A 17,725-nucleotide genomic window follows, 5' to 3' on the forward strand; every position below is an offset into this window, starting at 1 on the left:
CGGCCACATTGACGAAAATTCCAACATCAACTGTATGGAAAATTGTGAATAATCCCATTTCAGCGAGGAAAAAAAGAAGCGATGCTGACATTTTCTCGAGTAGATGAATGTGATCAAGATATAATACGGTGTAAAATTTATCAGTTATAGGAGGAACAAAGCGTGCCTACATTAGATATCTTAATTACGATGCTTGAAAAAGATGAAACCGGTGTTAAATGTGGCAGAACTAACTTATGGAAGTGTATTCAACACATGGGTTTTAGATTTAAAAAAAATTGACAAAAGTCAAGTTTTAATGGAATCTTTTAGAAATCGGAAATGGCCACTAGAATATCTAGAAAACATTAGGATTTACAGACAACAACAAAAGCCAATTATTTACTTTGATGAAACCTGGTTCGACATTTATGATATCCCGGAAAAGGGTTGGGTTGACTCAACTGATAAGTGTAAAACAAACGCGCCATCAAAAAGAGGTAAAAGAATAACTATTTTGCATGCTGGCTCTAAAGATGATTGTTGTTGTTTAATTAAAGAAAAACACGTCTATAATAAGTGTACAAATTAGAATACGGAGATAGCAGAAAAATGACGTAAAAAATTCAAAAACAAACAACAAATACAAACAAACAAACAACAAAACAATATATATATATATATATATATATATATATATATATATATATATATATATATATATATATATATATATACAGTGTGTCCAAGATAAGGAAGCACAGCATGGGGATCTCGGAAACTATAAGAGATACAGTGTCGGTTAAATTAGACAAAAGTTGCGCATTTTGATACCGAACAAGATCCCGTTTTACAAATTTGAAAATTCCAAGCCGTTCCGGAAATATCCGAGAAAAACCGAAATATTGCGATTTCGTTTTTATTATTTTTTAAAGCTATTTGAAAAGATATGAAAAAACGGAAAACACTTTTCCATTGGCACTTTTTAATCTCTCTAAATTGACGTTAACAAATTTTCATTACAGCGTTTCGATTCCATGGAACCACCATCAACTTTGATTTTTCTTATGGGACGGAAAAAAAGTACACACAGTATTAGGTTGTGCTTTTCATTGCGAATTCAACGATGTACGATACAATACGGTTACTTATGTTTTTATCCAGAAAAATGGCTTTTTAATACATTTCTAGTATTTTATTGTAGTAGGCCATGAGATCCGAACGATGAAAGGCAAAAGAAAATGGTTGACAAGTTCGAGTTAATGTGTTTATTTATTTACTAACTCTAACTGTTCATTTAACATAACAACTAAATCCAACAAGTTAATGAAAAACTAATTCTATAACAAATGTTCGAATAAATGACCTCCATTTTCTAGGCATAAGTACGCCCGTCTCACGGTAGACTCCAAAACACGACTTAACATTTCAGGAGTAATTTTATTAAACGCTGCTCGTACTGATTGACGTAATTGTTCCTCGTTGTCAAAACATTCTTTGAATACCTCATTTTTTATGTAGCCCCATAAGAAAAAGTCCAAGGGAGTTAAGTCCGGGGACCTTGGAGGCCAAGGTGTTTCACTGTAAGTCCCAATGTATTTTCCATCAAACCGTTCAGTTAAATATTGGCGAACTTCTCTGGAGTTATGGGCTGGGGCACCATCTTGTTGGAACCAGCAGCCTTGCACAGCGCCTAGCGGTAAATCATCTAAGGCATCTTCTAAATCGTGCCTCAAGATGTCAAGGTACCGCTCGGAAGTTAAGGAATTATTATAGAAAATAGGGCCTATAATCTTGCTACCAAAAATCCCACACCAAATATTAAACCCAAAGCGAACTTGATGTCTGGATAGTCTATTGCGACCAATAGTGTGTATTGCGCCTGTTATAAATACCGTTATTGGTCACCATACTTTCATCAGACCAAATCACTTTATATGGAAAATTAAAACTCTCATCACACATCCTGGTATACCACTCACAAAAATGTCTACGTCGTTCGTCGTCACCCGGTTTTAATCCTTGACATATTCTGAATTTGTAAGGCTTAAATTCATTTTTCCTTAAAATAAACTGAGCTGTAGATTTAGCTACCCCATTCTGGTCTTCAATTTCTCTGGTAGAAGTTTGTGGATTTTCGATAACAGATTGTAGAACAATGTATTGGTTTTCTTCATTGGAAGGTTTTTGTCGGGATAATGCAGGCTTCTTAAATGATCCATATTCTTTCAGATTAAATAACAAACGCCGAAAAATACTCTTGTCAGGTTGTCTCCGCTCTGGGTATTTGTTAGAATACATACGCTCGGCTTCCACACAATTTCTTTGGCATCAGATGTAGCAAGACAGCATATCACATTTTTCTTCGTTTGTAAAATTACCTCCCTCCATTGTAGAACAAAATAAATAAGAAAAAGACAACAACAATAAAAATACAAAAACAATAACTAAAGGAATAAACTTATGATCGACTGATAACAAAGACAAATAACATTAATGTGTCATTGAAATTGACTGGATGTCATTTTGTCATGGCCTACTCCATTTAAATGCTGAAATGTATTAAAAATCCATTTTTCTGGATAAAAACATAAGTAACCATATTGTATCGTACATCGTTGAATTCGCAATGAAAAGCACAACCTAATACTGTGTGTACTTTTGTTCCGTCCCATAAGAAAAATCAAAGTTGATGGTGGTTCCATGGAATCGAAACGCTGTAATGAAAATTTGTTAACGTCAATTTGGAGAGATTAAAAAGTGCCAATGGAAAAGTGTTTTCCGTTTTTTCATATCTTTTCAAATAGCTTTAAAAAATAATAAAAACGAAATCGCAATATTTCGGTTTTTCTCGGATATTTCCGGAACGGCTTGGAATTTTCAAATTTGTAAAACCGGATCTTGTATCAAAATGCGCAACTTTTGTCTAATTTAACCGACACTGTATCTGTTTCCGAGATCCCCATGCTGTGCATCCTTATCTTGGACACACTGTATATATATATATATATATATATATATATATATATATATATATATATATATATATATATATATATATATATATATATATATATATATATATATATATATATATATATATATATATATATATATATATGTATGTATGTATGTATATTAAAAGGAATTCAAACCTAAATTGTTGAATCCAGTGAGACAATAAACCAAATGCTGTGTGTCTCATATTGGTGTATGGAATTTTCTGCATTGTTCATACTTTAAAATATTACGAGAAATAATTTATTACATCATTTATATATAACTGAAGCATTTTCATTACAATTAATATTTTGAATGTGGTTTTAATAATATGACCTACGCGTTTAAGGACAAAATTAGGCTCTCAATATAAACCATAAACTAATATTATTGACATATACTATTTGTAATACTATTCAATCAAACAATCAATCAATCAACCCGCATCACCGGACACCTAATATCCGCGCTTCTTTCAAATAATTTCTACAGACATTACTCCACGGGATCTTTTCCTCTGCGGTTATTTAAAATAAAAAAAAAAGAAATAAAGCGATTCAGTGTCAAGAAGTTTCAGTAAGTTATATATCATTTTTACTTATATTGAACATTGATCTAAATGTTTTGCAAAGCGCATAAATAATCAACCAAAGTCCAATATGTATGGTGTTCCACAGGGCTCGGTCCTTGGATCCCTGTCGTACTCCGAACTTAACGTCTATTACACCTTCGCAGATAATAATTAGATAATGCTCTAGTATATGTTGGAAATAGTGACCTACAAATATGTTGGTTGGCTGTATTGAAACAAATTTAAAATTGATTTTTACGAAAAAAATAAAAGTATAAATGATGTATATATTCAAATCAATGACATACAAGTGGAGAAAGTTGCATCTACGAATAATGATAGACGATGAATTAAATTAGGGTGTTTGTTTAAGTGTGGGAATTATTTAAATAATAAAACAAAATCAATGATTATCCTTTTATAGACAAAGAAATACCTGAAATTGAGCAGTGCAAACTTATATGCAATATTACGAATTAACATTGAATAACAAATACATATTTAGTAATTACTAATCAGGTTCTTAACTATAAAACTAGAATAATAAGTGATATAAGATGAGCAATAGAAAATTTAAACATACTATTAAAGATTTCCTACAACGTCATTGTTTTTACTCCCTGCGAGGATACATTGACACTGTCACTGGTATCGATGCGCTATAAAACTGTATAGTACTGTCTAATTTTGTTTGTATTAGATGTGTGTTTTTATGTTATTTATTAATTTGATTTTATTGCACTTGAATATCACTTCTGACTTGCTACAATGGTACGTCCCTTTTGTACGAAACGTAGTCAATAAATGAATCTATCTATCTATCTATCTATACAAAATTAATTTAATTCTGCACTTGCAAGTTTAAAAAGTGAAACAATATTTTCATTAAAGGATTAAAAGGATATTTTTCGATTGTATAGATGTTAATTTTTTTAATACTTTTGATTGATGATTAGTTATTTTCCATGTTTTTTTTTGTATAGTTTATAAAAGATATTTATTACGGACGTAACAGCAATTCATTAAATAATATCGATATACAAACATTTTATTATTATCCGTTTTCCTAGGTAACGAGCTGCGTCTTATCGCATTCGTCGCTACAGTTTATCGGCATCTAAAACTACGATAAGTGAGTCCAACGGTTCACACGTTTCGTTATAATTGCACAAATCTAAACGTGATTAACGCACCTGTGTTTGCATTGGTTTCGTCCATCTAGTGAGTTTTAACAATCACTTAAAGTACATATTACGTCAATTTTATTTGCGTTTAATACTAAAAAAAAATAACGCCTTAATTGTCAAGAATTTTTAAACTCGGTTTCTATAAAAATTTCTAACGTTTTAAATAATTGCTGAAAATCATTTTTTATCTTAAATATTACAACATTTAAAAATTATTAACAGTTCAAGCAGAGCACAGAAATAAGTTAATCATTTGTTAGCTACATGTTAAATATTTCCGCTATCGTGTAAAAAATATATATTTGACATTTGGATACATAGTCTCGCATTTGTAATAATGCTATTTTGTGTTGATTGTTTGCTAACTTTGTAATTAACATTTAGTTTTTTTTATCTTCATATTTCTTATGAATGAAAGAAAGTTTGTCAAATTGAATAAAGAACCTTTTCTGGCTTTAAAAATAAAGCATATTTTTTGTTCGTTATTGTTTGCTATTAAGTAAAGTGATCTTTTTAATTTTAGAACATTTATTTGTATTGTTTCAGAAGAAGTGTTTAAACATTCCATTAATTAGAAGCGCTAGCAAATATATTTAAGCAAAGTTGATCTGTTGCTGATGTGAAAAAGACTAAGAAAAGATATGACGAATGTGCCTTAGATCTGGTTTATAAAATGGTTTTACCTATATGTTTTTCTGCATATCCTTGAACCTTTTTCGTCACTAGCAGGATCGGAATGTAATTGCGTATTTTTTTCTTTTAAAAAAATTGTTTTTTTTGTGATATCGTCAATTACACTTGTTTTTGTATTGACTGCAATAAGTTATTATTATTATTACTATTATCTAGGGCTATGACCCCTACTTCTGGGATTTTTTGGTATTATATACAAATCGAAAATTTTTTGAAAGATTTCTACCCTAGTTGAAAAATAAAAAAATTGTCTGTTCTTTTTGGCTCTTTTTTTCGACATATGACACGCGTATGGAGCTTAGTCTCCCAACGGAACTTATTGCAATTGATGGAGCTGAAGGAGTCGGGAAGTATTTTTAATTTTTTTTTTTTAAATGGCATTTCTCGAAAGCGGTTAATGCAGTCTAAAAAATTATCAGACGCGTCCTGACGAAAATTTTTATTGTTGTTGATTTTTCGAGAATGTACAGGGTATGTCGCAAAAAATTGGATATAACTAGAAGGCTATATTTTAGTTGTTAGTTTCCTTCACATGGCCATACAGCCCGCATGGAGCTGCAAAACTTTTATATTTAAAGTTTTCATATATTGGACAGGGTGTTTTAAATATCTTTGGTTCAACTAAGCAACCTGATAGGTACCTCAAATTTACAGTTACTGGCTTCAAATTTGATAGAGGGGTAGAAATCCGTACCCTCATCTAAATTGCAAAAGTTTGGCCGGATCAAATATTGCTAAGTATTTAAAAAAATATATTTTTAGAATTATTTTCTGGAAAACTGTGAGCCCAATTGTAGACAGAAATCTAAAATACCCTGAAAATTGTCCTTTTCCAAAGTAAATTATTAACTGTATTTCAAAATTCGTGAAAAATATGTGTAATTGGTATAATATTATTATAGGCCACATCGCGAGCTACAATTTTTGTATTTACGGGTTTTTTTTACATGTCAAATATCACGAGATATTTGACAAAAATCTCGATGACGTCATTGACAAATACAGATCAGCAAACGTGGAAGAACCAGGACCATAACCTCTAACGATTATTATTACTTTCCTTGGAGAGATAGAACGAAAACAGCATTAAATGATTTGAATTTTTCTCGGTCTTAAAACAGTTTTCACCTTAACCAAACGTTTTCCTAATACAATACATCGTCCCTAGATTCATTAAAAAAGCAGCGATTTACGCAACCTTAGTAACGTTGAATAGAAGTTTGCTGTTCACTCCCATCACGAACTCGTTGTTCAACAGTTCAATTGGCAGGACCGTGTTTTTGCCCAAGGCGAACCTTAGATCCTTAAGCAGTGATACCAACCCGATCTTGCTCTGCATCAGACCAAATCGCATCCCTATGCATATGCGAGGTCCCTCGCCGAACGGCAAAAACGTGAAATCCGGTATTTTGGATCTGTTGGTTTCGTCGAATCTGTCCGGGTCGAAGGTTTCCGGGTCGGGGAAGTAATCCGGGTCAAGATGGACACCCCACACCGGAATTTCGACCTGCGTGCCTTTTTCTATCACCACTTCGGTATCCGGAACGTGGTAGTCCTTGGTGCAAACTCTGGGGATCGCTGTGAGCGGCGGGTGCAGCCTCAAGGTTTCTGGAGCGAAAAATATGAGACGTTAATGTCTCCTGAATCTACTACTATCTAAATCAGTCATAAATATAATTAAAACAGTAAACAACTCCATTGTGTTTGCAATATTTTACTGGTACTTAGTGCAACCTCATTTTAAAGGTTATACATTTGATAGCTAAGTTAAAATTATAAGTCTTTAGTTGGTGCATTTTGCGTTGAGGGCTTTTCTCACCTAATAAAACATTCTTCGTATATGTTGTCATTTTTATAGCTATCAATAAAAAAATCACAGAAGCTTGTAAACGTAGCAAAACTTTAGAAGCGTATCGGTCAAAGGGGGCTAAAATCATAAAATTGCGAAATCTGACGAAGTTGCTATAAGCATTTTTGAATTCTGCACATTCAAAAACCCCCGAGTATGGAATGTTATCGCTCCAGCTTTGACAGTTTTAGATATATTTAGATATTGTAACAGTATTAGGGTATAAATATTATCCATAGATATTAAAATTAGTCGTTATGATGCTATTAATACACAAGTAGTGTCTATAGAAACTAAAATTAATCGTTATGACAGGATTAGTGCATAAATGGTATCCACAGATATTAAAATTAGTCATTATGATACTATTAATTCACAAATTGTTTCTATAGAAATTAAAATCAGTTGTTATGACACTATTAATAGAGAAAAGTGTCTATAGAAACTAAAATTAGTCGTTGTGACACTATTAGCATGCAAATAGTGTCTATGGATATTAAAATTAGTCGTTGTGACACTATTAATATACAAACAGTGTCCATAGGTATTAAAATTAATCGTTATGACACTTTAATACACATATTAAAACACAAATCGTGTCTATAGAAAGTAAAATTTGTCGTTGTGACACTATTAATACACAAATAACGTTAATAGAAACTAAAATTAGTCATTGTGATACTCTAAGTGTACAAATTTTGCCTCTAGATATTAAAATTATTCGTTGTGACACCTTTTATACAGAAATAGGGTCTATAGAAACTAAAATTATTCTTTGTGACACTATAAGTGTACAATGAATGTCTATGCAAATTAAAATTAGTTGTTTTAACAATATTAGTATACAAATACTGTCTATGGAAATTAAAATTATTCGTTGTGACGTTATAAGTGTACAAAGAGTGTCTATGGAAATTAAAATTAGTCGTTTTAACACTATTAATATACAAATACTGTCAATGGAAATTAAAATTAGTGGTTGTGACACTATAAATATACAAATACTGTCTATAGAAACTAAAGTTAGTCATCGTGACACTATTAATACACAAATAGAATCTATATAAAATAAAATAATTCATAGTCACACTATTAGTTTACAAATAACTAAATAACTAAAATTAGTAGTTGGGACACTATTAATGTACAAATATACAAATAGTGTCTATGGAAATTAATATACAAATATTGTCTATAGAAATTAAAACTATTCTTTGTGACACTATAAATGTACAAAGAATATCTATTGAAATTAAAATTAGTTGTTTTAACAATATTAGTATGCAAATACTGTCTATGGAAATTAAAATTAGTGGTTGTGACACTTTCTATACAAAAATAGTGTCTACCGAAACTAAAATTAGTCATTTTGATACTATTAGTATACAAATAATGTACATAGAAATTGAAATTAGTCATTGCGACACTATGAATGAAATACTGTCCATAGAAACTAAAATTAGTCTTCGTGACTCTATTAATAAATAAATAGTGTCAATATAAAATAAAATTAGTCATTGTCACACTATTACAATACAGATAATGTCTATATTAACTAAAATTAGTCGTTGAGACACTATTAATATACAAATAGTGTCTATGGAAATTAATTTACAAAAAGTGTCGATGGAAATTAAAAGTAATTGCTTCAATCAGAACGTAGACGCAAGGTCTATAATGATTTGTGATTGCTAAATTATATTTTATCAGTCATCAAGCAATTTCGAAAAGGACTAAACCAAATAGCGATAACCAATGTATTTTGGAAGCAGATTACGACAGAAAAATCTACCAGTTGTATAGTTCCATTAAAAAAGGGGAAGTTGTTGATTTTTTTTTCCCTACGAACTTAAGATTATTTCTTACCTAGTAGAACGTTTTCCGTATACGTCATCTCCATTAAAGCGTCGTACGAGAGTTTGTCGTCATATTTCCGCAAGACTCGGTTGACTTCGTCACCGATCTTATCTTGAACGTCAGGCCTCTGGGCGAGCTCGTAGAGAGCGAACGTCATGGTGTTGGCGGACGTTTCAAAACCCGCCAGGAAAAATATCAGGCACTGAGCAGCGATCTCGAACTCCGTCAGAGTGTCGGCGCCCGCGTTTTCAGACCGAAACAGATCGGCGTCCTCGCTGATCGCGCCGCGATTCTTCAACTGGATGAGCAGGTGCAAAAAGTCCTTCCTGTAGACGTTGTTCTTCTCGCGATAATCCATCGTCTGTTTCACCAAACCGAGGAAGAAGTTCTCCAGGTCTTTCAGGTTTTGAGCCCGTTGGTGTGGCAGGTACTCTTTGATGATGTCCAAGACGTTCTTCTTAACCTGCGAGGGCTTGAAGATCACGTCTCCGAAGTTCCGGAACTCGTTGTCACGCCCACGCAACGTGTTACTCTCCAAACCGAACGCGCAGCTGATAATAACGTCGGTGGTGAATTGGCGTAGGGTTTCACCTACGTCGGCCTCCCCCTGGCATTCGCTCAGCACTATTTCTCTGAGCACGTCCGCTTTTTCCAGCAGGATATCGAACATCATCTTCATTTTGCCGGAGGTGAAGGTAGGGGTCAGCTTGCGTCTTAGGTTTCTCCATTTGCTACCGTCCAAATGGAACAGGTTGTGCCTGAATATTCCCTGATGGGTGATCGCCGGGGTACGAGTGCTGAAGTACTCGAAATCCCTCAGCATAATGTTTTTGATCAGGGAAGGAGCTATCGGCACGTAGATCGGCAAATAAAGCTGATAGACGCCGCCGTGGATGACTTTCCGCTTTTTGAACTCCCTGTAGATGGCGAGGAAGGTTTCGGCTTTGGACTTTTCGATCCTGACCAATCCCCTCGCGTCTCCGTAAAAAAACTCCGGATTGAGTTGCGGCACGCCTTTCCTCTTCCAGTAGGAGTGCAAGTGTTCCGAATAATAGTAGAGCGTCGCTGTTAAAGCCGATAAAATCGCAGCCGCGATTAGCCACATTGTCGACCCAGTTGCTTCGAACTTTAAAGACGCACGCTGAACCCAATCTGCCTTATATGTAAGTTGATATATGTTTATCTGCAATGTGGACTACCTCTGTAACAACAGGGCCGGCCGGACTATATCCATTTAATTAGTTAATTTTTTGTCTGTTCTCTGTTCCCTGTGATTGCTTCATAAAAATGCGAATAACTCAAGAACGGTCCAAGCTACGTCGACGAAATTCGGTTCAATTTAAAAGACACGCGAGGCACATAAGTCTATGAGAAATGGCCGCGATCGAACAACGGCGTCCATCTTTTTTTTTTTATTTTCAGATGTTTTTCGGACAGTGCTACGAAACGCCATAAGTGTCCGAAATTTGAAGCTATCGAAATTTGACATACATGTGGAGCTCAGTTCTCTGACGGAACTTATTGAAACTGGAGCCTTGAGAGCTCGGGAAGTATTTAAAAAAAATAAATACTCTATTTGCAAGGGCCCAATAAATAACATAATTTTTTCCGAAAACCGTTTAGGGGATGGAAAAAATGTTTGAACTAGAAGACGCAGATTTGCCTTCGTTAACGCCAGAAGTGTCCGAAATTTGAAGCTATCGACTTGAAATCTGACATACATGTGGAGCTCAGTTCTCTGACGGAACTTATTGAAACTGGGGTCCTGAGAGCTCGGGAAGTATTTAAAAAAAATTAAACACTCTATTTGCAAGGGCTCAATAAACAAAATAATTTTTTCCTAAAATCGTTTAGGGGATGGAAAAAATTTTTGGACTAGAATACGCAGATTTGCCTTCGTAAATTCTTATTCTCGATGTTTATTTGGAAACTGTACAGGGTGTGCAGCTTATTCGCAAAAACTGAACAGTGGGTTATTTTTTAAATTGACTCTAAGAAAAGATATTTCAGTTGTAAGTTCTTCTCACGTGGCCATCATTGTATCTAACGTTTTCGCATGGTATCTATATAGATTTTTCGGGATATTTTGCGATTAATAAGAAACGTATTAAGTCTCTTAAATTTGCAACTATCAACCTTAGACTTGTATCTCGACTTTGCCGTTGCTATATATGGAATCAGCGTAGAAAAAACGTTTTCGTTTTTTATCTGTTCTCTGTTGCATGAGGTCGTTTCATAAAAATGCGAATAATTTCCCAACAGTTCTAGCTAGTGCGCTAAAATTCTGCTTCCTTTAAACGGCTCACGAGGCACATAAGTTTATAAGATATGGTTTCGGTCGGACCTTGGCGACCATGTTTTTTTTTATTTTTGAAAATTTTTTGGATAATGCTTTGAAACGCGGTAAGTGTCCGAAATTTGAAGCTATCGACTTGAAATTTGACATACATACGGAGCTTAATGTGTTCTTCTATTAAAAAAAAATAACTCTTAAGTCATTTGTCATTTCTTTCACATGGCCATATCGAGCGAATAAGCTTGAAATTGACGTACATATTGAGCTCCCTTCATTGACAGAATTTTTTGAAACTGCGGGAAGGAAGTATTTTTGTAAAATTTAAATATCCCACTTGCAAAGGAATCTAGAAACAAAATTGCTTTCGTAAACTCTTATTCTTGTTGGAAAATTGACTAGAACTAAAACTAAAAGAATTTCAGCCGTCGTTTAAAAATTAATAATTTATAATATATGTATAAGTGATATTATATTTACTGCACAACATGGAAAACATTGAAATGTGTTAAATTTGCGTTTAACTGCTCTCTTGCATTCAGAAACGAATGATATATTTTTGATACAAAAATAAATGATTCGGCCCTGCATTTAATTTTTAGACACTTGAAATTTTTCTTAAATGGTCACAGCTACGTCGCTAGATTTAATCTGTGTTATTTATATACGTCTACAGACGATGCGCACGTTCAATAATACTTATATCGAGTGCCATCGATGTAAGCGTAAGGAAAAATTGTAGGTACGTATTTTTTCATGAAGTTTGACCCTTTCCTGGAATATATATTGAATTGAAATCCAGTCGACACTCTATATAGCGAAATTGAAGGGACTGCTTTTTTTCGTTATATATATATATATATATATATATATATATATATATATATATATATATATATATATATATATATATATATATATATATATATATATATATATATATATATATATATATATATATATATATATATATATATATATATATATATATATATATATATATATATGCCGGTCATTTTAGTATGCCAATACGCATCCCGTACTTTAGTTTTTATTTCCAGCATTTCTTCGAGAGGGGCATCTTCCCCATGATACATAAAAAAATTCTCTAACAGTTTAACTGAAGATAGGGCTTGTTGAATGGTTGGTTCCTCACCCTTTCTTGCTTGTTGTAATATGGCTTCCTCTGTCAAGTCTGCCGTTGTAGGCAAATCCTGATCCACCACCATAAAATCTTGCAACCACTCACTTGTAAACTTAATTGTTGTTTGAAACTGCTTTATCCACTCGCTTAGTGACTGATCATCTTCCAAGTCCTGTTCGCATTCTGTCTCGGTAATAAGTCCTGCATGACGATAGGAGTGTTGAATTTTTTCTGCTGTCATCTCTTTCCAAGCTTTACTAATAAAGTTGAATGCATCTAGCACATTAATGGAAAATTTGTCTTCGGACTCGATCATTTAAAATAAAATGTTTTTCCGTATCGACTCTTAACACTTTTTATTACCCGCTGGTCCATCAGCTGCAATACACTTGTTGTTTTGGCTTGAAGAAGTGTCAATTCAATATTCCGTAGATTTGGAATATGGGGATGTGCAGGGCCGTTATCTAAGAGAAGTAATATTTTCCTCCCATTTAATTCTGCATCCCATTTCCATATCTCCTCTTCAAAAATTTGCGATGTCATCCATGCATACTTCTTTGCTTTGTAAGTGACCGGCAAATGCTTGATGTTCTTAAAACATCGTGGGTTAGGTGATTTTCCAGCACGATTTGCTTTCTTTTCACTTTCGCTTCGAAATTTAAGAGTTTTATTTGGCGTCGTTTTGTAAAAAGTACTAGTTTCGTTAGCATTAAAAATGTCGTCGTGAGTGACGTTTCTGTCAGCTTCGCCACTTATCTATCCATAATTTATACCATGTCTCTGTTTGAACTTCCCCAACCATCCTTCCGAAGCCTTGAAATCGATAATGCCAAGCTGTTCAGCAAACTTTTCTGCTTTTAGTTTTACAATGGGTCCAGATAGTAGTACATTTTCAAGACGTTGCTGTTGGAACCACTGCAACATTGCCCGATCCAAAGCTTCAAATTTTTTCTTTCTTAGTTTTTTACTAGAACTGCCTACCGCTTCAGCCTGAATGATTTTTTCTTTGCACTTCCAAATCGTGGATACAGTCGACGGCGTAAGTCCGTATCGACGTCCCACATCACTTTTCTTTTCTCCCCGTTCTATTTCCCGAATTAAGCTACCGTTGACCGTCGACTGTATGCACGATTTGGAAGTGCAAAAGAAAAATCATTCAGGCTGAAGCGGCAGGCAGTTCTAATAAAAAACTAAGAAACCCAAAATTTGAAGATTTGGATCGGGCAATGTTGCAGTGGTTCCAACAGCAACGTCTTAAAAATGTACTACTATCTGGACCACCCATTGTAACTTTGTAATCCATTGTAACCCATTGTAATTGAAACAATGGCCTGCTTTTATACATGTCGATAAAGACATTAACATAATCGCTTATTACAACACTTAGGACGACCAGGCTCTCAGTAATTAGATTATTAGGGTACGGAATTCTGAGAAGATAAGAGACTCTATTAATTACAAGTCGGCCTACATTCCTAACTTTATATATAGAGAGTGATAAATTCGTTATACAGAGTGGATTAATACATAACTTTGTATGGAGACCTAATAGTGCAACAAATTTTGTTCGTAATACAGAGTTTCGCTATAAGGAGTTTTCACTGTATATGTATGTATATGTATGCAGTGAACAGCCAAAGCGGGTCAAAAAATGTCTTATTTTGTATCAAATTTCACTTTTTTTTTCCTTATTCATTTGTGAAGTAATATCTGGAGATTTCACTCACTTGTCGAGGAAAATGGGGAGAATGGCCATCCAGTTGAAACCATCCGGCTGATTTGGATCCGGGAAAGAATCTGGGCATTTTGAATAAATTATAGATATCTGGCTCCAGTGAGATTTTGATGATAGAAATAAGGTCTAGTAATTTTCTTATTCAAAGTCTCTTTCCAAACGTTTTTGTGGATGTTAAGTACGATCTTGATACCTATTATGTTGTTTATTTATAGTCCAGGGTGGTCCTTCTAAGATGTTATCTCATACAACACAGAGAAAAAAAGTGTTTGACCCTAAGTATATATTTTAATTATGGTATTTTTATCTATACAGGGTTGGACCAGGTCAGCAACCAACTTAATTTTTTTAAATGCTATGAATATATTAAATAATTCTAATTATCTCTTCATTTTCAGAATATTTGCCATTAAAATTCGCGTCTTTGTAAAATTATTGCCAGGGATCCATGGAACTGGCGAAAATATATTATACAGAGTAGTCACAAATGACCTTCAAAAAATGATTTTCCGAATTAGAAAAAATATATTTTTTTGAATTGTACACCCAGTAACTATCACTTTCATTGGGTTTAATTCTTTATCATTTCACATATATCGCTTTTATGGAAAAAATTGGTAGTTTAAAGTTATCTCCAATTTTGGATTTTTGAAGTGTAATGGTTTATTTCAGGGTATTCCTCCATAACAGAATTACAGGATTCGAGAATAGCTGAAGCAATATGACAACATTTATTGTTTGACACATCCTGTATACTTTCCCTTTACTGCAAAAGAAGCCGCTTGCCGCTTAATAATTTTTAATAATTTTGGAATAATTTGCCATAAAGGAAGGGTCAAAAATGGCCTCTTTAACGATTTTGCTTATTGTATTTGTAGTTAGTCTCGGCTAGTTGTAGTTTATTTACGCTGTTCACTTTTGTTTTGCCGTTTAGCAGTTTCTAAATTTTTTAAAATAATATTACAATAATTTGAAATATAAGAAGCTATTTTCTTAATGTTATTTCCGGTTAGTCTTGGTTAGTATTAGTTTAGTTAAGCGATTCACTTATATTTTACTTTTAACCGTTTTTCCTATATTTTTTAGTAATTTAGAAATAATTTGCCATAAAAGAAGGATCAGAACTGGCCCTTTCCACGGTTTTCCTAATGTTATTTGTGGTTAGTCTTGGTTAGTTTTGGTTTGGTAACGAGGTGTGCTTATATTTTGCCTTACCAGTTATATTATATGTATTTATATTATATTTTTTAGTAATTTAACAATAATTTGGTTTTCAAAATTTTGAATAATTTTGCTATAATTTGCAATAACCAAACCTAGTTACCAAAAACTAAACCAATTATTTAGTATATGATATTTATATTTAATAATTGATTCTAAGTTATATTTATTTAGGTATGTCGCAACAGAATAAAACAAAAATTTAACCAAATTTGTTTTACATAGTCACAAATCACAGACGAATAATAATAATAATATTTTTTAAATAAATTATGCAGCCAACTCACAGCTTATCTATTAATTTATAGGGGCGTATCAGATAGTCCGCACACACATATCTCAGAAATTTGTTACGACACCTTAGCAATATTCAGCCATAGTCCTCCGTCTATTGCAGTGATGAACGCTCCCCTCTGAATGCCTATCGGCGCTCGCGTTTTCTCGTTCAAACTGAAACTGTATCTCCGCAGCAGCGTTGCAATACCAACTCTACTTTGTAGCATTCCAAACCTCAGACCTGCAACAGGAAAATCATATTATGGTATAATACGACCAAAAATATAGTGCATTTATTGCTTTGACGTTTTAAGTATTTTGCAGTACCTTAACAGCAGACCGTGGTAAAACCCATCCCAACAGATAACGAATATTTGTAGAAACATAAAATTTGTATTTGAATAGACCGTTTCAAATATGATTAAACATTGATGCTGAGGGGTATTTTCTAATAAGTAGAAGCTTTTATTTTAACATTAGATGATATGTATCGTTCTTAAGACCTTAATCTAAATTCTGTCTAAATATATTACGGAGGTATGTGATCCTTCCGGTAAGTACATATTTATGAACCTGTACTCTATTTATCTTACAGGTAAGTTTGAAAATAATCATGTCTTGTGTGCCTGTCGATTAACAACATTCTTCATCTTGTATTTTTGTGTCTTATACATAGTTCTTCGATTTGTAAACAACAATAGTCTTTTTTAAGACTGTTCGCGGTAGATAAAGGTACGTCATAAGAAGGTTCCTTGTTTTTTAACACTTTAAAATGTGGAGACCGTGGAATGAAGCAGATGTTCCCCTGTTAGAAGAAAATATGGTAAACAACTCCAAATTTGAAGACGAAGTGGAGATGGTAGTCGAACCTAATGACAATTTAGAAGACGAACCACCTCAGCAAATAAAAAAACGGATCCATTTGTCTTCGGATGCTAAACAAATGTTTACAATTTTATAAGAAATTCAATAGGGGAAGTAGGAACAGCAATGAAAACAAGTGACATGACCAAAGTTGAGAAGTCAACTGTAAAGAAAATTGTTGCCAATGGGATAGTCAAGAGGAAAGTGAGAGAAGATGCTGGTCCTTCGTGAGTTTATAAAGAGTAACACAGATCTTATTAGGCGTATAATCCACGACGCTTATAAAGTGAATAAAAGAATAAAAGAATTGCATAAAAAAGTACTGACAGACTTAATCATTAGTTGTGCCAAAGAATGGTTGCGTACTTTTTTGAGGAAAATGGATTTTCACTTCCAAACAATTAATAAACGTCAAGTACTAATGGAATCTCAAAGAATTTCGCAACGGAGTGGATTAATTAAATGCAATTGAAACATTTCGAGAGCAAAATAGGTCAATAGCGTAGTTAGACGAAATGTGGTTCGGCACTCACGACGCAGTTACAAAGAATGACGATTAGATTGACTTTCACAGAATCTTTACCATTTTCTTGACAAAGCTCATAAAGATAATATATGGGCGATGAATCCCATCTAAATTTTAAGGTGGTCAAATATTGACTCTCCTCTACTTTTTATAGCGAAGTTTGAATAAATTTTAATAGGCCAATCTTCAATTATTGCATTCCTCCATACCATTGCCAGTTGAATGATATTGAGATGCTACGGTCTGCGCATCAAAGAAAATCCGACCAGTCTCGAGGCGTCTAAATTATGAACTGTCTTTTGAATACTCGAAAAATTTTGTCCACCACACAGAAAGGGTGATCCAAGAAGCTTGGACCACGATACAGATATTTGATGCTTCAGACGTTGAGTTTATAAGTTATATTCAGTATTTAATAACCAGATTTGGTAATCGTTCACAAAGTATACAAAAAACATGGTCAGACAATATCACCACACAACTCTACAGTTCTACTATATCTAGCAGAAACATGTGTCTCAGCTCTGGTG

At 33.5% G+C, this 17,725-nt stretch overlaps 1 protein-coding gene across 1 annotated transcript in view; it reads right to left on the bottom strand.

Moving 5' to 3' along the window:
* Window positions 1-4,001: 4,001 nt before the first annotated feature.
* Window positions 4,002-17,725, bottom strand: part of LOC132704440 (uncharacterized) — a 48,912-nt gene continuing 35,188 nt past the window's right edge. The window contains exons 5-7 of the mRNA XM_060674440.1: window positions 15,889-16,046; window positions 9,146-10,319; window positions 4,002-7,038 (exon numbers count right to left, since the gene is read on the bottom strand). Of these exons, the coding sequence (XP_060530423.1) occupies window positions 6,620-7,038; window positions 9,146-10,319; window positions 15,889-16,046 (1,751 nt within the window). The 3' untranslated portion in view covers window positions 4,002-6,619. The remainder of the gene's footprint in view (window positions 7,039-9,145; window positions 10,320-15,888; window positions 16,047-17,725) is intronic.

This window comes from Cylas formicarius, unplaced genomic scaffold (genome assembly GCF_029955315.1).
Source record: "Cylas formicarius isolate icCylForm1 unplaced genomic scaffold, icCylForm1.1 PGA_scaffold_7__23_contigs__length_41026272, whole genome shotgun sequence".
Lineage (NCBI taxonomy): Eukaryota > Metazoa > Arthropoda > Insecta > Coleoptera > Brentidae > Cylas > Cylas formicarius.